At 38.8% G+C, this 27,729-nt stretch overlaps 2 protein-coding genes across 6 annotated transcripts in view; one reads left to right on the top strand and one right to left on the bottom strand.

Annotated features, from left to right (window-relative positions):
* Positions 1 to 8,139, top strand: part of LOC306986843 (uncharacterized protein) — an 8,409-nt gene extending 270 nt beyond the window's left edge. Inside the window, exons 2-7 of the mRNA XM_079590552.1 lie at positions 3,762 to 3,889; positions 4,560 to 4,682; positions 4,766 to 4,790; positions 5,342 to 5,359; positions 5,508 to 5,612; positions 7,860 to 8,139. Coding sequence (XP_079446678.1) covers positions 3,762 to 3,889; positions 4,560 to 4,682; positions 4,766 to 4,790; positions 5,342 to 5,359; positions 5,508 to 5,608 — 395 coding nt within the window. The 3' untranslated portion in view covers positions 5,609 to 5,612; positions 7,860 to 8,139. The remainder of the gene's footprint in view (positions 1 to 3,761; positions 3,890 to 4,559; positions 4,683 to 4,765; positions 4,791 to 5,341; positions 5,360 to 5,507; positions 5,613 to 7,859) is intronic.
* LOC306986844 (uncharacterized protein) lies at positions 4,801 to 27,729 on the bottom strand. 5 transcript variants are annotated; one of them, XR_013795035.1, is made up of 7 exons: positions 27,360 to 27,700; positions 26,868 to 27,016; positions 24,222 to 24,265; positions 22,395 to 22,436; positions 22,044 to 22,101; positions 21,467 to 21,519; positions 8,888 to 13,842 (listed from the first exon to the last, which is right to left on the bottom strand). XR_013795035.1 is itself a non-coding variant. In XM_079590553.1 (6 exons), the coding sequence occupies exons 1-6, from the start codon at positions 27,540 to 27,542 to the stop codon at positions 5,592 to 5,594; spliced, it is 384 nt and encodes a 127-aa protein (XP_079446679.1). In that variant the 5' UTR covers positions 27,543 to 27,729; the 3' UTR covers positions 4,801 to 5,591. The 5 variants fall into 5 exon arrangements, 2 of the variants coding, with proteins under 2 accessions (XP_079446679.1, XP_079446680.1); XM_079590553.1 differs by lacking the exons at positions 8,888 to 13,842; positions 26,868 to 27,016 and adding an exon at positions 4,801 to 5,595 and having other exon boundaries at positions 27,360 to 27,729; XR_013795034.1 differs by lacking the exon at positions 26,868 to 27,016 and having other exon boundaries at positions 27,360 to 27,704.

The following is a 27,729-nucleotide window of genomic DNA, read 5'->3' as shown; positions in this document are numbered from 1 at the left end:
GCGAGTCAGACAGCCTGTAATGAGCGTGTGTGTGTGTGTGTGTGTGGTGTTATCTGTGGTCTCGGTGTTGAACACATGTTAGCGTGTAGCAGAGATCGTGCGCTCGCTACACCAGTTCAAGGGTTTGATTCTCAGGGGATGCTTCAGCTGATCAGATGTACGGCTTGAATGCATTCAGGATGAAAGCGTCAAAAGCATGAATGTAAATGTTCACTTTAATAAAGTTGATCAACAAACACACACTTGAGTGTCACACAGGCAATGTGCGTCATAAACCACACTTCATCAGGCCGTCACTGAGGGTGTAAAACTGGAGAGATACAGTAGCAGTGTGAAGAGGGTTAGGGTTAGGGTGATCATGTGACTCGACGGATGCGGATCACAGAGTAAAGGAAGAATACAGTGTCAAATCCCATGTCCAGTAAACATTATCTGTGTCTGACTCTGAACCGCACGAGGTCTGCAGAGACAGGAAATTAGGTCACCGAACAGGAAACTCTTTCCCCAGACCTCAGGCTCTTGTTTTCAGGGTGTTTTTGATGTGGTTCAGGTTCATGTGTTCAGGATATGATGTTTTATAAACAAAGTTCGGGAAGAGCACGTTCAGATAACCAATCCAATCTACTTGTCATCAAACAATTACATCTTCCCTAATCAGCGTGACAAGAAGCATATATATATATCCACTCTGTCAACTCACCTAACATTCCTTGACAGTTTTTCAGCATCCCTCCACCACCCCGACTCCTCACTCTTGGCTCTTTCTTTTACAGCCAGGAATACGGGGGGAGTACTCTGGGTTCGGGCCGAATACCGAGCCCTGAGCCCTCTCCTCGGACAGCACGCCAAATACGCTTTTATTCCATCTGACTTATTTGTAAGTGTGAACTTGTGAATGTGATGTGGTTCTGGATCATGTGTTCAGGATTGTGATGTGGTTCAGGATCATGTGTTCAGGATTGTGATGTGGTTCTGGATCATGTGTTCAGGATTGTGATGTGGTTCTGGATCATGTGTTCAGGATTGTGATGTGGTTTAGGATCATGTGTTCAGGAATGTGATGTGGTTCTGGATCATGTTCTCAGGATTGTGATGTGGTTCTGGATCATGTGTTCAGGATTGTGATGTGGTTCAGGATCATGTGTTCAGGATTGTGATGTGGTTTAGGATCATGTGTTCAGGAATGTGATGTGGTTCTGGATCATGTTCTCAGGATTGTGATGTGGTTCTGGATCATGTGTTCAGGAATGTGATGTGGTTCTGGATCATGTTCTCAGGATTGTGATGTGGTTCTGGATCATGTGTTCAGGATTGTGATGTGGTTCAGGATCATGTGTTCAGGATTGTGATGTGGTTCTGGATCATGTGTTCAGGATTGTGATGTGGTTCTGGATCATGTGTTCAGGAATGTGATGTGGTTCTGGATCATGTTCTCAGGATTGTGATGTGGTTCAGGATCATGTTTTCAGGATTGTGATGTGGTTCTGGATCATGTGTTCAGGATTGTGATGTTTTCAGGATTGTGATGTGGTTCTGGATCATGTGTTCAGGATTGTGATGTTTTCAGGATTGTGATGTGGTTCTGGATCATGTGTTCAGGATTGTGATGTGGTTCAGGATCATGTGTTCAGGATTGTGATGTGGTTCAGGATCATGTGTTCAGGATTGTGATGTGGTTTAGGATCATGTTCTCAGGATTGTGATGTGGTTCTGGATCATGTGTTCAGGATTGTGATGTGGTTCAGGATCATGTGTTCAGGATTGTGATGTGGTTTAGGATCATGTTCTCAGGATTGTGATGTGGTTCTGGATCATGTGTTCAGGATTGTGATGTGGTTCAGGATTGTGATGTGGTTCAGGATCATGTGTTCAGGATTGTGATGTGGTTCAGGATTGTGATGTGGTTCTGGATCATGTTTTCATGATTGTGATGTGGTTCAGGATTGTGATGTGGTTCAGGATCATGTGTTCAGGATTGTGATGTGGTTCTGGATCATGTGTTCAGGATTGTGATGTGGTTCAGGATTGTGATGTGGTTCAGGATCATGTTTTCATGATTGTGATGTGGTTCAGGATTGTGATGTGGTTCAGGATTGTGATGTGGTTCAGGATCATGTTTTCAGGATTGTGATGTGGTTCAGGATTGTGATGTGGTTCAGGATCATGTTTTCATGATTGTGATGTGGTTCAGGATTGTGATGTGGTTCAGGATTGTGATGTGGTTCAGGATCATGTTTTCAGGATTGTGATGTGGTTCAGGATTGTGATGTGGTTCAGGATCATGTTTTCATGATTGTGATGTGGTTCAGGATCATGTGTTCAGGATTGTGATGTGGTTCTGGATCATGTGTTCAGGATTGTGATGTGGTTCTGGATCATGTTTTCATGATTGTGATGTGGTTCAGGATCATGTTTTCATGATTGTGATGTGGTTCAGGATTGTGATGTGGTTCAGGATCATGTGTTCAGGATTGTGATGTGGTTCTGGATCATGTTTTCATGATTGTGATGTGGTTCAGGATCATGTTTTCAGGATTGTGATGTGGTTCAGGATTGTGATGTGGTTCTGGATCATGTTTTCATGATTGTGATGTGGTTCAGGATTGTGATGTGGTTCTGGATCATGTGTTCAGGATTGTGATGTGGTTCAGGATTGTGATGTGGTTCAGGATCATGTTTTCAGGATTGTGATGTGGTTCAGGATTGTGATGTGGTTCAGGATCATGTTTTCATGATTGTGATGTGGTTCAGGATTGTGATGTGGTTCAGGATCATGTTTTCATGATTGTGATGTGGTTCAGGATTGTGATGTGGTTCAGGATCATGTTTTCATGATTGTGATGTGGTTCAGGATCATGTTTTCATGATTGTGATGTGGTTCAGGATTGTGATGTGGTTCAGGATCATGTGTTCAGGATTGTGATGTGGTTCTGGATCATGTTTTCATGATTGTGATGTGGTTCAGGATTGTGATGTGGTTCTGGATCATGTGTTCAGGATTGTGATGTGGTTCAGGATCATGTTTTCATGATTGTGATGTGGTTCAGGATTGTGATGTGGTTCTGGATCATGTTTTCATGATTGTGATGTGGTTCAGGATTGTGATGTGGTTCAGGATCATGTTTTCATGATTGTGATGTGGTTCAGGATTGTGATGTGGTTCAGGATCATGTTTTCATGATTGTGATGTGGTTCAGGATCATGTTTTCATGATTGTGATGTGGTTCAGGATTGTGATGTGGTTCAGGATCATGTGTTCAGGATTGTGATGTGGTTCTGGATCATGTTTTCATGATTGTGATGTGGTTCAGGATTGTGATGTGGTTCTGGATCATGTGTTCAGGATTGTGATGTGGTTCAGGATTGTGATGTGGTTCAGGATCATGTTTTCAGGATTGTGATGTGGTTCAGGATTGTGATGTGGTTCAGGATCATGTTTTCATGATTGTGATGTGGTTCAGGATTGTGATGTGGTTCAGGATCATGTTTTCATGATTGTGATGTGGTTCAGGATTGTGATGTGGTTCAGGATCATGTGTTCAGGATTGTGATGTGGTTCAGGATCATGTGTTCAGGATTGTGATGTGGTTCAGGATTGTGATGTGGTTCTGGATCATGTTTTCATGATTGTGATGTGGTTCAGGATCATGTGTTCAGGATTGTGATGTGGTTCTGGATCATGTTTTCATGATTGTGATGTGGTTCTGGATCATGTGTTCAGGATTGTGATGTGGTTCAGGATTGTGATGTGGTTCCTGTAGGTCTGCTGGCTCTGCCGTCAGGACGGGTCACTCTCAGCTGCTGTAGAAGAGACTTTAGCAACGGATCGACAGCCGGTCAGCTGAGCGAAGCTCCCGATCCGATCTGCGGCACAGACTGGAGCGCTGACGTGAGTCGAGACCCATCCCGACACATGACACATGACACATGACACATGACATGAAATTACATTACTAGGGGATAAAATATCTCAAATTTATGAGATAAAATGTCAATTTAAGATGCAAAGTCAAAATTATGAGACGCAGAGTCAAAATTAAGAGATAAAAGTCAAAATTACGAGATAAACTGTAAAAAAATTTGAGATAAAACATCAATTGAAAGATGCAAAGTCAAAATGATAAGAAAATAAGTCAAAATTATGATATAAAAATTATATGTCTGTCTGTGTCTGTCTGTGTGCGTCTGTGTGTGTGTCTGTGTGTGCATCTTTGTGTGTGCGTCTGTGTGTGTGTGTCTGTGTGTGCATCTTTGTGTGTGCGTCTGTGTGTGTGTGTCTGTGTGTGCATCTTTGTGTGTGCGTCTGTGTGTGTGTCTGTCTGTCTGTCTGTGTGTGTGTGTGTGTGTGTGTGTGTGTGTGTGTGTGTGTCTGTCTGTCTGTGTGTGTGTGTGTGTGTGTGTCTGTGTGTGTCTGTGTGTGCATCTTTGTGTGTACGTCTGTGTGTGCGTCTGTGTGTGCATCTTTGTGTGTGCGTCTGTGTGTGTGTGTCTGTCTGTCTGTGTGTGTGTGTGTGTGTGTGTGTGTGTGTGTGTGTGTGTATGTGTGTGTGTGTGTGTAGGGTATAATGGTGGTTGATGACTCTGGAGAGACGGACCGGACTCGAGTTCTTCACGTAGATCCACACACACTCGTTCTGAGAAGCACACACACCGATGTGATCTTCCGGATGGATTGTGTGAAGGTCAGGAACTGTACAGTCCATCATATTAACGATGAGTGAGCTGAATATTATAAACCCAGTGTGTCTCGCTGTTCTCTCTGTAGGAGGCTCGGATGCTGCATTGTAACGGTGAGGGAAACTCTTTTACTCTATAAAAATACAATTTGACCATTTACCTTTCAAAAGTTTGGGGTCAGAAAGATGTTTTAATATTTCTGAAAGAGTCTCTTCTGCTTTTATGTGAATAAAAATACAGTAAAAAATAGTGAGATATTATTATAATGTAAATCATCAGTTCTCTATGTGAATATACAGTAAAGTGTAATTTATTCCTGTGATCAACTCCAGTCATTACTCCAGTCTCCAGTGTCACATGATCCTCCAGAAATCACTATAATATGATGATCTGATGCCCGAGACACAGTTATGATTATTATCAGTGTTGAAATAGTTTAATATTTTTGTGGGGGAATTTTTTTTTTGATGAATAGAAATATAATCTTTTTCAACAGAAATGATCCATTTATGGTACTGTATAATAAGAATAACAGATCATATTATAGGTATTTAATTAAATTAATATTATGTTGTTTCAGATATTAAAATCTTAAAACAGTAATAAATCAGTCATAAGTCTTTACAGTAATGAAGTGATTGATCAGTATTCTCTGTTCCATCAGATCGCTGTGCTTCTCCAGGTGAGTCTGACACACACTCATAAACATGCAGTTATTATAAACACAGACGCAAAAACACACTTGACAATCATGTGATGTGGTTATGAAGTGATAAAGCAATAGATCTGTTGTAAACCAGCGGTCAGTATTAATATTCTGTGTTTTTCAGCTGAACTGCAGCACAGTAAAAACTCTGTGAACAGGAGCTCTTCTGACGGCCTCTTCATCCTCCTGTCCATCATCTTCAATATCTTCATCTTCACCGTGTAAACGGGTGAGCAGAAGCGAGAGAGAGAGAGAGAGAGAGAGAGAGAGATGTGACTGATATACAGTAATAACAGTGATATACAGTAATAACAGTGATATACAGTAATAACAGTGATATACAGTAATAACACTGATATACAGCAATAACAGTGATATACAGTAATAACAGTTATATACAGTAATAACAGTGATATACAGTAATAACAGTTATATACAGTAATAACAGTGATATACAGTAATAACACTGATATACAGTAATAACACTGATATACAGTAATAACAGTGATATACAGTAATAACAGTGATATACAGTAATAACACTGATATACAGTAATAACAGTGATATACAGTAATAACAGTGATATACAGTAATAACAGTGATATACAGTAATAACACTGATATACAGTAATAACACTGATATACAGTAATAACACTGATATACAGTAATAACACTGATATACAGTAATAACAGTGATATACAGTAATAACAGTGATATACAGTAATAACAGTGATATACAGTAATGACACTGATATACAGTAATAACACTGATATACAGTAATGACACTGATATACAGTAATAACACTGATATACAGTAATGACACTGATATACAGTAATAACACAGATATACAGTAATAACACAGATATACAGTAATAACAGTGATATACAGTAATAACAGTGATATACAGTAATGACACTGATATACAGTAATAACACTGATATACAGTAATAACAGTGATATACAGTAATAACACTGATATACAGTAATGACACTGATATACAGTAATAACAGTGATATACAGTAATAACAGTGATATACAGTAATAACACTGATATACAGTAATAACAGCGATATACAGTAATGACACTGATATACAGTAATAACAGTGATATACAGTAATAACAGCGATATACAGTAATGACACTGATATACAGTAATAACACTGATATACAGTAATAACAGTGATATACAGTAATAACAGTGATATACAGTAATGACACTGATATACAGTAATAACACTGATATACAGTAATAACAGTGATATACAGTAATAACAGTGCTATACAGCAATAACAGTGATATACAGTAATAACAGTGATATACAGTAATGACACTGATATACAGTAATGACACTGATATACAGTAATAACAGTGATATACAGTAATAACACTGATATACAGTAATGACACTGATATACAGTAATAACAGTGATATACAGTAATAACAGCGATGTACAGTAATGACACTGATATACAGTAATAACAGCGATATACAGTAATAACAGCGATATACAGTAATAACACTGATATACAGTAATAACACTGATATACAGTAATAACACTGATATACAGTAATAACAGTGATAAACAGTAATAACACTGATATACAGTAATAACACTGATATACAGTAATAACAGTGATATACAGTAATAACAGTGATATACAGTAATAACACTGATATACAGTAATAACAGCGATATACAGTAATAACAGTGATAAACAGTAATAACACTGATATACAGTAATAACAGTGATATACAGTAATAACAGTGATATACAGTAATAACACTGATATACAGTAATAACAGAATAACACTGATATACAGTAATGACACTGATATACAGTAATAACAGTGATATACAGTAATAACAGTGATATACAGTAATAACACTGATATACAGTAATAACAGTGATATACAGTAATAACAGTGATATACAGTAATAACAGTGATATACAGTAATAACAGTGATATACAGTAATAACAGTGATATACAGTAATAACACTGATATACAGTAATAACAGTGATATACAGTAATAACAGTGATATACAGTAATAACACTGATATACAGTAATAACAGAATAACACTGATATACAGTAATGACACTGATATACAGTAATAACAGTGATATACAGTAATAACAGTGATATACAGTAATAACAGTGATATACAGTAATAACACTGATATACAGTAATAACAGTGATATACAGTAATAACACTGATATACAGTAATAACAGTGATATACAGTAATAACAGTGATATACAGTAATAACACTGATATACAGTAATAACAGTGATATACAGTAATAACAGAATAACAGTGATATACAGTAATAACAGTGATATACAGTAATAACAGTGATATACAGTAATAACAGTGATATACAGTAATAACAGTGATATACATTAATAACACTGATTTACAGTAATAACATTCGCTGATGTAAAGCGTCTCTGTTTCAGGTCATGTCTGCAGTTTTGCAGTGAAGACTCGGGATTCTGTGCCGTGGAGGCCTAAACCAGAGATCAATATATATATATATCTGTCTGATTATAGATCATAACCATAATCAGCATATTCTGCTCAATGCTGGACAAGCTTCTGTAATGCAGGAGTATCTTTGCTAAACTTATGGATATTAATAGTGTTTATGTAGCTTGTGCTCAAATATTCTTCTGATGCTTTTCATTGCTTTTACATTCTGGAAATATTTTATTATAAGAAATATTATCAACATACAATATTATACATGAAACTATAATTATTATTTAGATTATTATTATTCTATTTATAATAGATTATTATTTCTCATTTCTATTTAAATGCTTTATAAAATATTATATTACAATGCATATTATATGATAGTATGTTATGTTATATTATATATAAACTTATTATATATAGTTTTTACATTTGAGGAAAATGTTTTCAACTACATTGGTGATTAATTGAAAGTAAAAAGTTAAATATAAAAAGTAAATCATGAATTAGTTTGCTCTCTTTTATTCTGGTAAAATGAATCTAATCTATAAATCAGTTTTCCTTGTTTTGTCTTTTATTCCAAAATGTCTCTGTTTAACAGCTGAATATAAATACTAATGCTGGTTTCATCTGACAATAAGTGTTTATGGATTCAGATCGGTGTCTGTGTCTGAATAATATATACATATATAGCTCTGTAAAAAAAATAAGAGCACTGCAAAATTAGCAGTTTCTCTGGATTTATTATTTAACTGTTTGTGAGTAAAATCAACATTTTTGATTTGTTCTAAAAACTACTGACATTTCTTTCAAATTTCAAATAAAAGTATTGTCATTTAGAGCATTTATTTGCAGAAAATAATGAAATTTGATGGCAAGTTTTCAGTCCTCAAAAAATGCAAAGAAAACTAAGATGAATCTGACACACACATTCTCACACAAGAGCATCATAAATTAAGTGACACTGTTATGAATTTCAGGATGAACCCAATCGCAGACAGCTTGCAGAACACACAAGGTTTATTGATGACAAAAACGGGGAAAACAAAACCCATGAGGGGGCAAAACAGCACAAGTAAGGGAAATAGACTTACACGACTAAACTATAGACAAAGAGTATGACATTAAACTACACAAAAACAAACAGCAAATACAATATCACAACTTCGCTAGACTGAACTCTTGGCAAGGTACTCACAGGTAAGTCTCATAAAAAAAAAATGACAATGAACCGGCACAGGACAGCAAACATAAGGGGATTAAATAGGGAGAAACTGATAATGACGACAGGTGACACTCATAAGGTAATGATGACAGCAAATGACAATAATGAGACAATAACAAAGAGAACAAGGGGGCGGGGTTGAGTAAGGAGACAACACAAGCACACAGCCCAAACACAAGGCCATGTGCTTGCACACAAAACAAGCTGGTCTGTCATGATCCTGCCTCAAGACTTAAAGAAAGACAAGGACTAGATGGCAGAATCATGACACACTGCACAACGACAATGATAGAGCCAAATTTGTATGCTAATTTAAATGTTTAACCCCTTGATAGGCAAGGATCACTGGTGATCCTGGATTATTGTTTTGTTAATTTCATTACTAGTTAAAACATCAAACTCTTACTTAATCTGGACAATATTAGCTTTATTAGCAAGGTTTAAAACTCCAGCTTCGATATTTGACCACTGTTTATAATTAAACTGGTTTGCAGTGACATTAATTTCTTAATTTATGCCAGGAGTGCAAAATAATTAATCTGTAACGTTCGTTATTTTGAATAGAAATCATCAGTCATACAGCAGCCATTCATCTCATCTCCGGTTTATTTGTGTTCATTTACATACAATATCCACGATCCGCGAGGGATATTAGTCCAATGGTGCGCACATTTGGAGAAATAATGAATTATTATGACATGTTGGTAAAATATTTCATAATGCAGAAAAAAAATTCTATTCATATACAATTGAAATTTGCGATCAAGAAAGCTAAAAACAGCTAACAGAGCTAGCAATGACTCTACTCTTCCTGATTCGAGGAAGCAATGACATCAGCGCGATATGATTCGTTTCTAAATCTGTCAATCATCTCACGTGTCCCAATGTGACCAAAAGGCTGTCCTTCTGCAGTCTGTGTATACACAAATCCGCCGCGAACTCTATGGGCGCCGCCATCTTGCCTGCCGCCATTACTGCGTGCTGCGAAGTGTGGTGAAGAATACCCTCTAATGACATTTCAATGAAAGCGGATCCTGCTCATGAAAGAAAATGTCTGGTGAAAGAAAATTTAAAATGGAAAATTGGGTTGATGATGTCAGGCAATGGCCAAAACTTACAGATAAAGGTAATTTATTGACAACATAATGTATTAAAGTAAAAATGCGTCAGCCAAATGTAATGCAGGGCTTGAATTTCAGTGCGGGAATGAGGGGATTGCGCATAATTTACACCATTTCCCGCAAGGTTAGCTTTTATAGTGCGAGGAATTCCCGCACAAATATATTTGCTTCATCTCAGAGCAAATGATTAAAAAATTAATTCACAGATGGGAGAAAAAAAGATGTCAAACTGTCTTTTATTTTCGCATTTAATTCCTCCATCAATGCTGGACCGGCATTCTCTGTCTTCCGCTGAGCCCTGGCTGTAGACAGATCATGTTTCACGCTGTCAGTGCAGTGGTCTGCGTTGCGCTGATCTTTTTCACACTATCGAGTGTAGGTGCAGCATTCTAACATTTTGAGTCATAATGAGCTGTTTGTGAATAAATTATCCGCTTCCAAATTATGTCATTTGAAACATTAAAAACCATTTTGCTCTGGTGTAACGTTACGAGTGATAGAGCGCGGCAGCAACGAACCAACTGATCAGCTGATCATAGCTGTACAGGGCGCCCTATTATTTTTCATCTCCATAAATAAAGCTTATAGTAAAGCTAATGCAAGGGCAGAAATCAATTATTATTTTGCTGATACTTCCTTGTCATCATGGAGAGCGCAGTTCATGGTTGCATAGCAACGACAGACGCCACAGGAGAGCAAGCGCTTGTGGAAAGGAGACAGCGGCGCGCCCGCGCTTTCCACTTGTTTTTACACATCTAGAGCGACGTTGTGGATTAATGTCAATTTGAAGAAGAGCATGGTGTATTTTGTATAAACTTTTGACGCGCATCTTGGTCCTCCGCTAGACCAGGAACTCTGTGTAATCCGTATGGCCGTAAACATGGGCAGTCAATGTGCAGCAAAGGTTCGTGAACGGTTTTATTCCAGGCCTGTAGTTTTGTGCTGTTGTTAAAACAGCCAACCACACAACACGCTCTTCCCGGTATCACTGGACAGCATACGTACTAAAAAATAATAATAATAACATTTCGTACAGTAACAGCTAACATCTGCTACAGCCGCCTACGGGATCAACACGCTACTTCCGCTACTTCCTTAGCAGCAAGGCACGCAGTAATGGCGGCGCTGCTTTACTTCCGTGTTTCGCCGGATTTGTGTATACTTCCTCATTCTGAGCTACGAGACAAAAGCAACTAAACACATCTCTTCGTGTGTGTGTTATCTCTTCGATTTTGGTTTATTGTATAGGAACAAAGAATGTTTACAGTATGCGTGCTAGTGAAGATAGCCCCTAGCTTCATATAAAATGCTAAATATAACATATTTCAAAATATTTTTTTTGACTTGAAACCATTTTAAACCGCGACCGGAATATGATTCAAATACTCGATGGTATTTTAAAGTGAGCTTTAAGTAAAATTGTAATATTAATAGATTATATTGTGTCATGTAGCTTGAAGCTAACCTGTTGAGCTAACGTTAGTGCACCTGCTACAGGAGCTTCCTATTCCATACAATATATTTTTTAAAGAATTTTCAAGGACAGTTATTTTTTTGTTCGTTTTATAATAAGACTGAAGATAATATATTACTCTTGTATAGTGGAATACCAGAGATTTAGATGACCAAGCAAATAATACAGGAATACAGGCTATTATGGCTGATCTCAAACTAAAGAATAAGAATAAAAGAATAATGAGATTAAGTCTCTCACTGGCAGAAGTTCAATTCAATTCAATTTAATTCAATTCAAGTTTATTTGTATAGCGCTTTTCACAATACATATTGTTTCAAAGCAGCTTTACAGAAAATGCATTTCAAAAAAATTACATACAAAAATACAGTTAGTTAATCATAAAATTTAGGGCATAACATAACAGAAGTGTTAAATGTTGGTCGATTTACACTAATGGGCCATTTCTCCTCGCCAGACATTAGTCAAAGACTGTAAATGGGTATTTATAGGGCAATAAAATATCTGATAAGCATCTTATCAGCCTTTTCTAAAACTTCTCCAAAGCCTCCCATGATATGACCTTATAATAGGCTTCATAAAATGCATACTTTTAGTGATATCATCCTCAGATTTAAAATGAAGCATGACCACACTTGTAGCTACACTTTAGTTGTGGTTATAAATTGATATCCTACATAATTGTTTTTTATTTTTATACATTTAATAAATATATTCTTAATATTTGTTGTTTTTGTTTTATGTTTGACCTTATATCGCTCAATATTTATAACAGTTTGATGAATTTTGAGTCTTGAACTGTAAACTCTCAAGGGTTGGCTTTCTAAATAGATGTTGGTTATGTGTCTATTCAGAATGATTTGTGAGCAGAAATCTTTTTATTTAGGCTATGTCATGAATGCATCACTTGACAAAATTGAGGGTGCCGAGTTAAAAGACCAGAGGAGATGATTTAACACTTAATAGTCACAAGACCAATTTCAAAAAAATTTCTTCCCAATGTATTTTGAATTTTTTCGGTGTCCATTAAAAAAAGATGCAAAGCACAATTTTGAAGCTTGTGATTGAGTTTCTCATTTAAGAAATTGCTGGACGCTTCTTCCAGTTTTTTAGCCCACCAGGGAAAGAACAGTGTCTGCAGATCTTTGCAGATTATTTTATAAATATTTTCATCATAATCAATTAATGATCTTAAAAGTTGAATTTCCTTGGAATATTTCTCAAATATTTCTAAACCAGATGTATAAAAATCATCAAAGGTTTTTTCATCTAATTCTGGATCTTTGAACAAATTTTGTATAATTGTATTAAGTTGATTTTTAATTGTACAATTGGATTTTTCTGGTAAATATTTATTAAGATTACATTTTGGTTTTGGTCCAGTAACTCTCATTGAAAATGTTGTATTTTGTTCTTCTGCAATAATTTGTTTATAAACTGGGATTAAAAATTCAACTTTTTGTAAGTCAACTTTTGTTTTTTGCTTTTTTTGGCGGTCACAAATTATATCTTTACTTCCGAATGTTTGGGATTCAATAGAATAAATACAATCTTTAATCGGGTAAAAAGGCAAATGGTTAACATATGAGCCACTTAGGCCATAAAGTTTATTGTATCCAGTAATTATTTGTATGCCATGCTTCTCATTTAATTTAAATGCCATAAAAAAAATCATGATCATGCAGGGCGGACAATCTTTCCTTGCCATACATGGGTTATTTGTAGAGAAGATATAAATTTCAGAATAATCACAGTTACTTTCTTGATAAATGTTTTGAAGTAGTATAATTATTTCATCTTCAGTATGCTCTCCTACTGGGAGGCAATTTAGTTTTAAAACTTTAGTTCTATTATTGTCGAATGATCCATTTTTTCTTCTAAAAGATACAAAAGCAAGCTGGTCCTTTGCTTTAATAGAATTATTTGTTTCTTTATCAAGATTATTTACCAAATCATTAAAAGTGTCATTATAGTTCTTTTCTAAAAATTTTTGCTCGAATCGAATCGAATTTAGATTTTTATTTGAAAAATATTCCAAAGATTTGTTTTCGGTATAAAAGTCTCTATAAAAGTTCTGTGAATCAGTATTTATGATAAAATGTCCATCATGCATCTTCTCACACGATTCAGTTCTGGAATTAGATCTATAAAAAAAAAATAGAGCAAAAGTGATACACATTATAATAAACAGCAGAATGTTTATGTAAACTATACACATATGCTCTTAACAAATGCCCTACTAGTTTATTATGATATATTTCTTCATTATAATAAACCGTGTTAAAGCAGAGTCTCTTGGCTCTGAGATTCTCTCATCTGACCTCCAACCCTCTCCATGTTCCAGTCCCACTGACTCACTGTTATACATACGTGCAAAATCTGTATCTATATCTGTGTGAACTTACCTGCCAATTATAAGTTTATATGTTTGAAAATCTGGTGGATCTTCTAATGAATTTCTGTAAATGTTAAAGGTGGGCTCAGTTGTTTTTGAAATATGCTGTTTGGATGTTAGTCGGACAGTGTAGCCAATCAGCAAAGGACAAATGAGGAGGAATATAAAATATGGACTTCAGATAAATGTCATGATCAGATTAATTACTGCTGTATACATATAATAATGATTGTAATGATTAATATAGCTGCAAGCAGCGATGGAGGGCCCAAGCCGGTGGCACCGCCACCCTGGTGCCTTTAGTTACACTAAAGGCACCGAGGTGGCGGTGCCACCGGCTTGGGCCCTCCATCGCTGCTTGCAGCTATATTTATTTATATATATATATATATATATATATATATATATATATATATATATATATAAAAGCCGCCACCCCGTTGCCTTTCGGGTTCCTGTGCACGACGGGCAATAACGTAACCCCGCTTTGACTGTCGAGAAGAAGTCTGCTTTAGAGCTTGCATCAGTGTGAGTCTTTCTGCTCCCCTCCAAACACACACAGAAAAGGGGGGGGCTGTCTGTGTGTGTGCCCTCTCTCCCTCCCCTCCCCCCCACTCCACACACACACACACACACACACAGAGAGAGAATGGCAGGGGGAACTCTGTCAGAGAGAGACAAAACCACATTCAAACCAAAATATCTGACTTCCTGTTGGTCGGAGCTAATGACTGTAAATGAGAAAGTTGTCCGGATCGATAAGCACAATATACAGACCGAGTTTTGTGACTGTAGGTAAAAATAACCCACCCACTTTAGTCAAAAGTATCTTGAAAGTAACACACTTCCTGCTGCCAGTTGGTGGCGCTATAACTTTGACTCACAATAGTCACATCCATGTGATCGCCCTCTTACAACAAACACACTGCTGAAGTTTCATCCAGATCAATTAATGTATGAAGACGTTATAACACATTGTGTTTTTCTTTTCTCGCCATAACTTCGTTTCCTCGCCACGGCCAAACCGTTTGAGATATCAAAAATCCGTCCGCAATTTAGCGTCCTCAATGTCTTGACGTCATGCTGACCGAGTTTGGTGGCGATAGGATAATTTTTCTTGGAGGAGTATATCAAATTCCAGGGGCATGCATTTTCATACAGCCCATAATAGCCGACTTCCTGTTGGACTGGTGTAAAACTTAGAGCACGAAAGTTGTTCGGCCCGATTAAATCTATATGTGTACCGAGTTTCATATTATTACATGCAAACGTGTTTGATATATGGACCAAGTTTTTCGGACCACGTTCAAGGGGGCGCTGTTGAGCTCCCCTGCCACGCCCGGGTCCCAGCTTCAGCCCAGCCCTGATGGCCGCAGGTTCTGACCTGTGTGCAAAGTTTCAAGAGTTTTCGAGCACGTTAAGGGCCCCAAAAGTGCCCGAGAAGTCCCACACAGCAGAGAAAGGGTTAAAATAAAGCCCCCCTCCTCTCTCACACACACAGACACTGAGAGAGACTGGCAAAATTCCCATCAAATCACATTCAAACCAAAATATCTGACTTCCTGTTGGTCGGAGCTAATGACTGTAAATTAGAAAGTTGTCCGGCTCGGGGAGATAAATATAAATACCGATTTTTGTTACTGTAGGTAAAACTAATACCCCATTTTTGACTAAAGGTGGCGCTACTGAGCCCCTCCACCGCGCCCGTTTCTGAAACTTCACACATGCCTAGTACCTAATAAATCTGATATGCATGTTGAGTTTCATGCAATTTGAAGCATGTTAAGGGCCTCAAATGCACCCAAAAAGAATATAAAAGTTTAAAGCGTTGCCATGGCAACAGTATTTAAGATATCAATAATCCTTTCACAGGTCTACATCTGCCGTGTGTTTACATTATACACATAAAGTTTGAAGCAAATCGGGTAAAAATAAGAGGGTGAATTCAAAGCATTTTGAAAGTGACACACTTCCTGCTGCCAGTTGGTGGCGCTATAACTTTGACTCACAATAGTCACATCCATGTGATCGGCCTCTTACAGCGAACACACTGCTGAAGTTTCATCAAGATCAATTAATGTATGAGGATGTTATAACACACTTCCTGTTTCCAATATTCGCCATAAATTCGTTTCCTCGCCACGGCCAAACCGTTCGAGATATCAAAAATCCCCTGGCAATTTTTCATCCTCCATGTCTTGACTTCATGCACACCGAGTTTCGTGGTGATTGGTTAAATCGTCTAGGAGGAGTATTTTAAATTCCATTGCATGTGTTTTTTAAACTACGCCAAATAGCCGACTTCCTGTTGGGCTGGGGTAAAAAGTCAGAGCACGAAGGATATATGAACCGATGAGATCTATAAGTGTACCGAGTTTCATATTATTCCACGCAAGCGTGTTTGATTTATGGACCAAGTTTTCGGACCGCGTTCCAGGGGGCGCTGTCGAGCCCTCCTGCCACGCCCGGGTACCAGCTTCAGTCCAGCTCTAATGGCCGCGGGTTCTGACATTTGTGCAAAGTTTCAAGAGTTTTTGAGCACGTTAAGGCCCCCAAAAGTGCCCAAAAGGTAGTAATATAATAATAATAATAATAATAAAATATAGCTGCAAGCAGCGATTACGGGCCCAAGCCGGTGGCACCGCCACCCTGGTGCCTTTAGTTACACTAAAGGCACCGAGGTGGCGCTGCCCCCGGCTTGGGCCCTCCATCGCTGCTTGCAGCTATATTTATTTATATATATATATATATATATATATATATATATATATATATATATATATATATATATATATAAAGCCGCCACCCCGTTGCCTTTCGGGTTCCAGTGCACGACGGGCAATAACGTAACCCGCTTTGACTGTCGAGAGGGCAATATAGCCCTATGTATCACTCGATTTTATTTAACCAAATGTTTTTTAACAAAATATGTTATTTATCTGATTCATCCAACCCTATACTGCACTCTTTTACTAATACTATATTATATTTCATCGTTTTCATGTCTTGCCCTCAAACATATCTGTTTAATCTGCTTATTTTTAAGTTACACATAATACATTGATTGAAAAAGAAACTCAAACTTTTTGTTTATGGTAATATTATTTGATACAGAAAGAAATAAGTGAGACTGTGGGAGTGAGGGGAGGGTAATGACAGCCAAAGGGAGACAGAGACAGATAACTTTTGAAACTAAAAAAATGACATCCTAACTTTGATAATGTTTAAATATACATAAAAATGCAGCATATCATTAATTGAAATTAGTGTACTTTAAAACACTTGTTTAAAATAAAAAACACATTTATACATAGTATAAAACACTAGATGGCACAATTGTTCATAGTCTTTCTGCTCCCCTCCCCACACACACAGACAGGGGGGCTGTCTGTGTGTGTGCCCTCCCTCCCCTCCCCACACAGACACACACAGGGGGGGCTGTCTATGTGTGTGTGTGTGCCCTCCCTCCCCTCCCCACACACACACACACACACACACACACACACACACACACACACACACACACACACACACACACACACACACACACACACACAGAATGGCTGGGGGAACTCTGTCAGAGAGAGGCAGAGAGAGACAAAACCACATTCAAACCAAAATATCTGACTTCCTGTTGGTCGGTGCTAATGACTGTAAACCAGAAAGTTGTCCGGCTCGATGTGCACAATATACATACCAAGTTTTGTGACTGTAGGTAAAACTAACCCCCCCACTTTTGTCAAAAGTAACACACTTCCTGCTGCCAGTTGGTGGCGCTATAACTTTGACTCACATTAGTTACATCCATGTGATCGCTCTCTTACAACAAACACGCAACTGAAGTTTCATCAAGATCAATTAATGTATGAAGACAATATAACACATCGTGTTTCTCTTTTCTCGCCATAATTTTGTTTCCTCGCCACGGCCAAACTGTTCGAGATATCAAAAATCCGTCAGCAATTTAGTATCCTCAATGTCTTGACGTCATGCTGACCGAGTTTGGTTGCGATTGGATGAATTTTCTAGAAAGAGTGTTTCAAATTCCAGGGGCATGCGTTTTCATACCACCCACAATAGCCGACTTCCTGTTGGGCTGGCGTAAAACTTAGAGCACGAAAGTTGTTCGGCCCGATGAGATCTAAATGTGTACCGAGTTTCATATTATTACATGCAAGCATGTTTGATATATGGACAAGTGTTTGAATCCCATTCCAGGGGGCGCTGTCGAGCCCCCCTGCCACGCCCGGGTACCAGCTTCAGCCCGGCCCTGATGGGTTCTGACCTGTGTGCAAAATTTCAAGAGTTTTCGAGCACGTTAAGGGCCCAAAAAGTGCCCGAGATTTTGCACACAGCAGAGAAAGGGTTAAACTAAACTAGCCCCCCTCCTCACACACACACACACACACACACAGAATAGCAGAGAGACAGAGAGAGACACAATTCACATTCAAACCACAATATCTGACTTTCTGTTGGTCGGAGCTAATGACTGTAAATTAGAAAGTTGTTCGGCTTGATAATATCAATATACACGCTGAGTTTTGTAACTGTAGGTAAAACTATAACTAAGTTATAACACACTTTATGCATCCTTTTTTAATCATAAATTCGTTTCCTCGCCACGGCCAAACCGTTCGAGATATCAAAAATCCGTCCGCAATTTAGCATCATCCATGTCTTGACTTCATGCACACCGAGTTTCGTGGTCATCGGATGAATTCTCTGGGAGAAGTGTTTCAAATGCCAGAACATGCGTTTCCATACAGCCCATAATAGCCGACTTCCTGTTGGGCTGGCGTAAAACTTAGAGCACGAAAGTTGTTCGGCCCGATGAGATCTATAAGTGTACCGAGTTTCATATTATTCCATGCAAGCGTGTTTGATATATGGACATGTTTTTGAATCCCATTCCAGGGGGCGCTGCCGAGCCCCCCTGCCACGCCCGGGTCCCAGCTTCAGCGCGGCTCTAATGGCCGCGGGTTCTGACATTTGTGCAAAGTTTCAAGAGTTTTTGAGCACGTTAAGGCCCCCAAAAGTGCCCAAAAGGTAGTAAAATAATAATAATAATAATAATAAGAAGAAGAAGAAGAAGAATAATAATCCTTAGAAAAACAATAGGGCCTTCGCCTTTTCAAGGCTTGGGCCCTAAATATAGCTGCAAGCAGCGATTACGGGCCCAAGCCGGTGGCACCGCCACCCTGGTGCCTTTAGTTACACTAAAGGCACCGGGCTGGCGCTGCCCCCGGCTTGGGCCCTCCATCGCTGCTTGCAGCTATATTTATTTATATATATATATATATATATATATATATATATATATATATATATATATGTATATATATATATATATATATAAGCCGCCACCCCGTTGCCTTTCGGGTTCCTGTGCACGACGGGCAATAACGTAACCCGCTTTGACTGTCGAGAGGGCAATATAGCCCTATGTATCACTCGATTTTATTAAACCAAATGTTTCTGTGTGAAATGTTTCACACACAGAATGGCTGGGGGAACTCTGTCAGACAGAGGCAGAGAGAGACAAAACCACATTCAAACCAAAATATCTGACTCCCTGTTGGTCGGAGCTAATGACTGTAAATCAGAAAGTTGTCCGGCTCGATGTGCACAATATACATACCAAGTTTTGTGACTGTAGGTAAAACTAACCCCCCCACTTTTGTCAAAAGTAACACACTTCCTGCTGCCAGTTGGTGGCGCTATAACTTTGACTCACATTAGTTACATCCATGTGATCGCTCTCTTACAACAAACACGCTACTGAAGTTTCATCAAGATCAATTAATGTATGAAGACGTTATAACACATCGTGTTTCTCTTTTCTCGCCATAATTTTGTTTCCTCGCCACGGCCAAACTGTTCGAGATATCAAAAATCCGTCAGCAATTTAGTATCCTCAATGTCTTGACGTCATGCTGACCGAGTTTGGTTGCGATTGGATGAATTTTCTAGAAAGAGTGTTTCAAATTCCAGGGGCATGCGTTTTCATACCACCCACAATAGCCGACTTCCTGTTGGGCTGGCGTAAAACTTAGAGCACGAAAGTTGTTCGGCCCGATGAGATCTAAATGTGTACCGAGTTTCATATTATTACATGCAAGCGTGTTTGATATACGGACAAGTGTTTGAATCCCATTCCAGGGGGCGCTGTCGAGCCCCCCTGCCACGCCCGGGTACCAGCTTCAGCCGCGGGTTCTGACCTATGTGCAAAATTTCAAGAGTTTTCGAGCACGTTAAGGGCCCCAAAAGTGCCCGAGATTTTGCACACAGCAGAGAAAGGGTTAAACTAAACTAGCCCCCCTCCTCACACACACACACATACACAGATCCCCCCCTCCCCTCCCCACCCCACACAGACAGACACACACACACAGAATGCCAGAGAGACAGAGAGAGACAATTCACATTCAAACCACAATATCTGACTTTCTGTTGGTCGGAGCTAATGACTGTAAATTAGAAAGTTGTTCGGCTTGATAAGATCAAAACACACGCTGAGTTTTGTAACTGTAGGTAAAACTATAACTAAGTTATAACACACTTTATGCATCCTTTTTTAATCATAAATTTGTTTCCTCGCCACGGCCAAACCGTTCGAGATATCAAAAATCCGTCCGCAATTTAGCATCCTCCATGTCTTGACTTCATGCACACCGAGTTTCGTGGTCATCGGATGAATTCTCTGGGAGAAGTGTTTCAAATGCCAGAACATGCGTTTCCATACAGCCCATAATAGCCGACTTCCTGTTGGACTGGCGTAAAACTTAGAGCACGAAAGTTGTTCGGCCCGATGAGATCTATATGTGTACCGAGTTTCATATTATTACATGCAAGCGTGTTTGATATATGGACATGTTTTTGAATCCCATTCCAGGGGGCGCTGCCGAGCCCCCCTGCCACGCCCGGGTCCCAGCTTCAGTCCGGCTCTAATGGCCGCGGGTTCTGACATTTGTGCAAAGTTTCAAGAGTTTTTGAGCACGTTAAGGCCCCCAAAAGTGCCCAAAAGGTAGTAAAATAATAATAATAATAAAGAAGAAGAATAATAAATAATAATCCTAAGAAAAACAATAGGGCCTTCGCCTTTTCAAGGCTTGGGCCCTAATAATAAAGAAGAATAATCCGAAGGAAAACAATAGGGCCTTCGCCTTTTCAAGGCTTGGGCCCTAAATATAGTAATCAAAGTAAAACAACCAATTGAATCCTGACAGAGGCACTGCATTCATTTTCCCCTCAAAAGGGTTACATTTGCACACAAAAAAAACCGTAGGACTCACTGCTTTAAAACATAATACACCAGCACATGATGAAGCAGCGTGCAAACAGTGAACGTGAACATCAGTTTAAATACTTACAGAGGAATCTGGTCAGAGCTCGGTATGACACGAGAGTCGTTTGGTGAAGAACTCTATAATACACACCACAAATCAGATAAAAGAGAAATTAGCATAAAACCATAAGCATTGTAATCTCAATAAAACTACTTAAAATGCAGCTTTTCTTAAAGCGGTTTTAGATGCTAAGAGCGAGAAAGACAAATACACTACACAAGAGTTTGATTCCCCAACCCTGATCAGCGTCTGCTTTATTCAAACTCATTCAACCAGTTCACATTCTTCTGAATGCAAACCCATGACACTTCCTCAGCTAACAAAAATCTGTTCTAAGAATGTTTTTCTAATGTTCCCATTAAGTTATGAAAATTTAATTCCTGAATGTGATAATATTGCTATAGAAACACATCATTGCAGGGATTGTGAACAGCTCCGAGTGGAACGTCACGGGTTACCATCACGTGATTACGGTGATTATAACATGGCGTGAAAGCAGCATCAGAGCCCATGAAGCGGTCATGTGACAATGAGATGTGAACGAATCAGTCTTATTTGTGTAGATGTGCAGCTGTCATGTGACAGAATGAATGAAGCCCACCTCAGATGGACACGGCTTCCTCTTTCCCTGCCGGCGACGCGGTCGATGGCTGCGGGGCCTAGTAAAACCACATGAATGATTGTAAATATATTTGAAGCAATGAAGAACACAATCATCATTTGTTTTGTTTTGATAAGAAATTTTAGAAATGCAAAAGTATTGAGGTGTCTTTTCTTCAGGCTTTTTATCCCGTTGGTGAATATGTTTAAATCAATATGTTTTAACGCTTAATAAAAACCTTGCAAGAAAAACAAAAATCATACAAAACATTGTTCTCAAAACACATTTGGGAATTTTATCTATTCTCATCAGCTACATCACTCTACAACATTAAATATTAGATCAGCTTACCTCAGATTTAACTGCATCAAACATATTTCAAACCATCTAGTGCTTTGGAAGAAAACAAATTGTCACAGGTAGCTGTTGTAATGAACGCACAATGACTGGAGTAGATAATCAAACAGTCTTTAATAATAGATCCAAAAGAAACACGTAGGAGTTCTTTAGGAGAAGCTAAATAACCAGGCTAAACGAGAACAGACACAGAACTGAACAGAACAGGGAGTATATACAGTATGCACAGACTGAATGGGGTTAAACAGGCACAGCTGAACAGAATGATTAACTAATGAGTTACCAAGAAAACATCTTGGTTACATATGTAGCCATGGTTCCTGGAAAGGGAACGAGATGCTGCATTGAAACGCTGTGTGAACGCCTCTGTGTGATTGCGGCGTGATGCACATATGAAATCAGTCCATTGGCGAGACGGAACATCATAGGCGGGTGACGTCATCGACCAGAAAACTATAAAGCACACCCAAACCGAACAGTGTTCGCCTATTTTTTCTCGAAGTTGGCAGTAACATATCAAAAGTTTTTAATTAAATATAAAGGAGTTGTAAGAATGGAATCCTTACCGGTTTCCTTAGGCACTGAAAGCTGATGTCTGCGGTCTGCTCACTCTGCTGGAAAATGACTCTAGGGGCAGCGTGCGTCGTACACGTGTGCGCCTGCCTAATAATCGGCTTGATATAGGTGGATATTGGCCGACGCCGATTATGTTAAAAATGCAAAAAATCGTCCGATTAATCGGTCGACCTCTACTCACAACAAACTTGTCTTTTGTTTTTGGACGGGAGGTAGGCAAGTTTTCTTTCACAATCTTTCTTTGTAGACATGTGTAGTTAGAGTTGTTTCTTTTGGTATCTTTTCTTTTCCTCACCATGCTCTGTTTATGTCAAAACCTTAAATTTCATTAAACTAATTTGTTCCACCGTCATTGCGTCTCTATGGTCTCGTTATGTGTCATGTTATGCCATTTCCCTGTTTACTTAATGGTGACGTAACACGCAATAACAGCAGAATAAACTTTGTGGTTGGTGGCCCTTGGCTTTGTATTGTTGGCAGAATTTGGCCCTTGGTGAAAACTAATTGAGGAACCCTAGCGTAGTTTCCTCGTGGACAGAGCTCTGAAGTCAAGGATGGTCTCAACAACCTCGGCTGAGAGACCTGAACTCATGAGCTGGGTCACCTCAGAGGCCAAGCCCACAGTTTCCATAACTCTGGACGGGGGAGAAGGATCGACCCCTTCGCCTGCGATCGGGAGAAAGGCGTACAGACGTAGCCTTGGCCATGTCTGTACCATAGTGTCCAGCCCAAGAGGAACTGGGTGAGTGAGAACCACATTGGACAGTGTGTCATCTCTAGAGATGCGAAAATATCTATTTCAACTCGGCTGAAATTCTCCCAAAGAAGCTCCACCACCTCAGGGTGGAGTCTCCATCCCCTGGGCCTCAGCCCCTGCCTCTGCCCCCTGATTTAGTTACCCCGCGATGTATACTGCCCTCAGAGAGCAGCTTTCCCTAGGCTCACAGGAGGATCTGGTGAGCCAGCTTGTATAAGAGGCGCAACCGCATGCACCCCTGATGGATTATGTAAGCGACCACAGTGTGTTGTCTGTACGAACAAGCACATTATGGCCTCTTAGGTCTGGGAGGAAGTGTTTCAGTGCCTGAAAGTGGTTGATGTTGTTCCGCCAAGGACTGATTTCATGCGTACTTCACGACGCAATCAGGCAAATCTCGTTTTGACAACCTTTGAAAGGGAACTAATAAGAACAAACAAACGGGAACAGGGCAAACAGAGAGAAAACAAAACTTAAACAGAACATACATGTTATATGACATCTGAACGTCTGACACCTGATCGTCTGGCATCTGAAAAAAAGTAGTTAAAAAAAACATTAGATTAAAATCCAACAAAAATGTTTCAGTAAAAAAGTTCCACGAACAATGTATAAATAGTGTTGGTAACACTTTACAATAAGGTTATATTAGTTAACATTAGGTAACTACTTTTAACAATTTCAATATTTACTACATTGTTAAAATTAAAAGTTGAATTTGTTAATTTCAGAGTCTGTTCTATCTTTGTATTCACTGTGTTTACCCTCTGTTTGCTCATTTTCAGTTGACTTAGGGCCTGTCCCAATAGCTCCCCTTCCCCTAGATTTTTCCCCTAACCCTCGTTTTTGCGCGTTCTCATGTAGGGGTAGGGTGTCCCAAAACTTTAGGGAGCAAGGGGGAGTGCTATTCTTCCCTTAAAATAAACCCTCAAAACATAGTGAAGTCCGATGCAGGCTTAAAACGAAGTGGGAGATGAAATTACCCAGGATACCTTGCGAACTCAGCGAGCCAGCCACATTTTTTAACCAAGATGGCGGACACCGCTGGAAAGGGACAATTGAATTGTAAGTATATTTTCGCAAATAAGCATGTTAAAATTTCAAAATATGTTAGTTTGATGCACATCCAAAATTGTGATGGTCTGATTGGTCAGTTTGAATATCTCACACCTGAGTGTTAGTCACATGGTCGGGAGAGATGACAAAACAGGATTGCAAATGTTCTTCTCTCTCTTTTCTGGGGATGCTGAACTGGTCTTGAGACAGAGACTCTGCCTTTGTCTCTCTCTTTCTCTCTCTCGGGTAATATTTTATATTTATGCTGGGTACAAATGGTTTAAATTATCATTACATTACATCTATGTTGTAACTATTTTAAGTGTAAACATAACCTTATTGCACATTGAACTTTTTTATTTCATGGAGTCAGATTAAAACGAGATAATTGCATATGAGAACATGTGTCCTATTTAACCAAATTCCTTTGAGACGCTGGAAAGAATTGAACATGCGCGTCCTTTACCGGCTATTTGGAAACCGGAAGTTGGGCCGAATAGCCGGCTTTTACAAGGTAAAAACTATAAAAAACTAGCTGCGTTCATCTAGCGCATCATCTTTCCCTTCACATTTCTCCCTAAACTTACATCAGAATCAGCACTGAGCAGAATCGGTGATTGTTGTAAAATACAGTGTTTGCCGTTTCTAAATTGTGTGATGTGTTTAATAGTAAAAATAGCTATTAAAAGCAAATGATCTGCACGAGAGACGTTGTCCCTGTTCCCATGGCGGCGTGTTGTCACGGCCGGCTCTGAGCCGCGACAAATGAGGGAGGCAACGAGAACAAAAGCGAATCAAAAAGTATTTATTAACAAAAATAACTTTAACAACTTATAACTAAATAAGGAAAAACATCACAGAAAGCATTCCGCTCAGCACATCAACTTAAATAAAGAATAAGCTGCGTAATGAACACAAACCCCAAATACGCGCTCCAAAATACAGGCCTGCAAACATAAATACCCAAACAAAACTAATACATGAAGCAAACGAATAATAAACAAATAAAGCAGCAACCCAAAATAACAAAAGACTAAAGAGTAACCGAAGAGCGAATGAAGTCAGAGAACCATCACCTTTTATAACTCTCTGCAGGTGTTTCACATGATTACCTCAAAGCCCCCTATAGTTGTACGAGCCATAAAGGCACAGACTGCAACTAGACTTGGGTTTCGTGTGCGCGTCTAAACGATCAAATACACACAAAAATATGGCAAAATTAACGGTTTGGAGATTCACTTAAAGTTTATGTCTTAAATGGGAGTTGGGAGAGCATATGTGTATTAGATCTGCATTCGGTCTTAAAGTGGCAGCGTCTTATAAACCTGCTGATGATTTGTCATGTATTTGTCTCTTGTTTTATGTGCAAACATATGGCTGGTTCGTTCTGTCACGTTACGCTAAATAGAACCCAAGCGCAGACAGTAACTTTCACAAAAGACGGTTTATTTACAAACGGAAACAAAGACCCACGATGGAGCAAACAAACAATAACTAGACAATAAAACGGAGCTGGAACATTCACAGACAGACCACAATACTCACAGAACCGAATGTTAACAAGACGAACCAGCACTGAGGAACAAACACCGGGAGCTTGCATAGAACACATAATTACAAAGGTACAGGTGACACTGATGAACATCAATACTAACGAGGGAACAAGGAACGTGGTAAGGACACATGATAACAATAACAGGTGACACTAATACAACATTAACTAACATGGAAAACGAGGTAAAACACAAGACAATGCAAACACATAGTCAAAACAACCAGCCATGTGTTTGCACATAAAACAAGAGACAAATACATGACATGATTGCACCATTAATGTGAGGCAAAGAGAAAATTACTCACAGCTCTTGAATGAATAACTTTAGCTTTAATAAGCATTAATCTATCTATAATAAACTATGCTGTGTTATTTTACATTTGATTACTTTATTAGATTTCTAGCATATTATTATATACCCTGATCATAACTGGGATAGTTATGTGCATGTAAACACTCATCAGATCGTATTGACCTGGATTGACGCTGGAACCGGAATTTTCCTGAATGAAAATAGTCCTACCAGTAGACATGTAGACGCTGCGCATAACATAGGTGAGCACGTTCGCTGTGCTAATTTGCATATAGTGGTGTCCCATTTCATAGGGAAAGATCTTCACCTCCACTTCCCTTGTCAAGGAGACTTTACTGTCGAGGGCACTCAAAACCACACTGTAAAAAATGTGGCTGCGATTAGTTAAAATTTGTTGAGATAACTTAAATATCCAACTTAACCAAACTAAACTTAAGTTAACTAAACTTAATATTTTAAGTCAAGCTTGAACACATACTTTTTAAAGTTGAAACAATGTTGGATTTTAAGTTGTGCTAAATAATCGCAGCAATTTTTTTTAAGTGGAAGTTTTAAGGGGGGAGAAATGGGACAGGGCCCAAGTTTTCACATGTGTTTCTTTGATTCATCTTATTCACCTGCTTACCATGATAATAACAGATTCTCTGAGAAAATATGTTAGCGCAAATAATGCAAAATAATAAATAAAGCAGAATTACTCACCACTGCTGTTGTCGCAGAGGCGCCTGGGGCAGGAGCTCCCGAGACACTCTGGTCCAACTCTAACTCTAACTCTAACTCTAACTCGTCTGTAAGATGGAGAAGCTCTGTATGTCGGCCTACAGTATCCTCACTCTCAGTCGATGGAACCCAGTCTGTTTCCTCTGGTGCTGGAAGAGTGCTCATGCTCCTGCCCAGGCTGGATTGTTCTGTAAAAACTTTTCCTTCCTTGAATTCTTTCGAATTAAATTTTTTTGAATTTACTACGTTGTTTAGTCGCTTTAGTCGTTTAGTTGTGTTTAGCTTTTTTATTGCATAACTTTACCGTCAGGCTATCGTTATACACCTTTGCTTTAGAGCAGGGACTCTTATA

The sequence above is a fragment of the Phoxinus phoxinus genome (assembly GCF_949152265.1).
Source record: "Phoxinus phoxinus genome assembly, chromosome: 19".
In the NCBI taxonomy this organism is placed as follows: domain Eukaryota; kingdom Metazoa; phylum Chordata; class Actinopteri; order Cypriniformes; family Leuciscidae; genus Phoxinus; species Phoxinus phoxinus.
The sequence above is the reverse complement of the archived record's forward strand: the minus strand, read 5'-3'. Positions and strand labels throughout refer to the sequence as shown.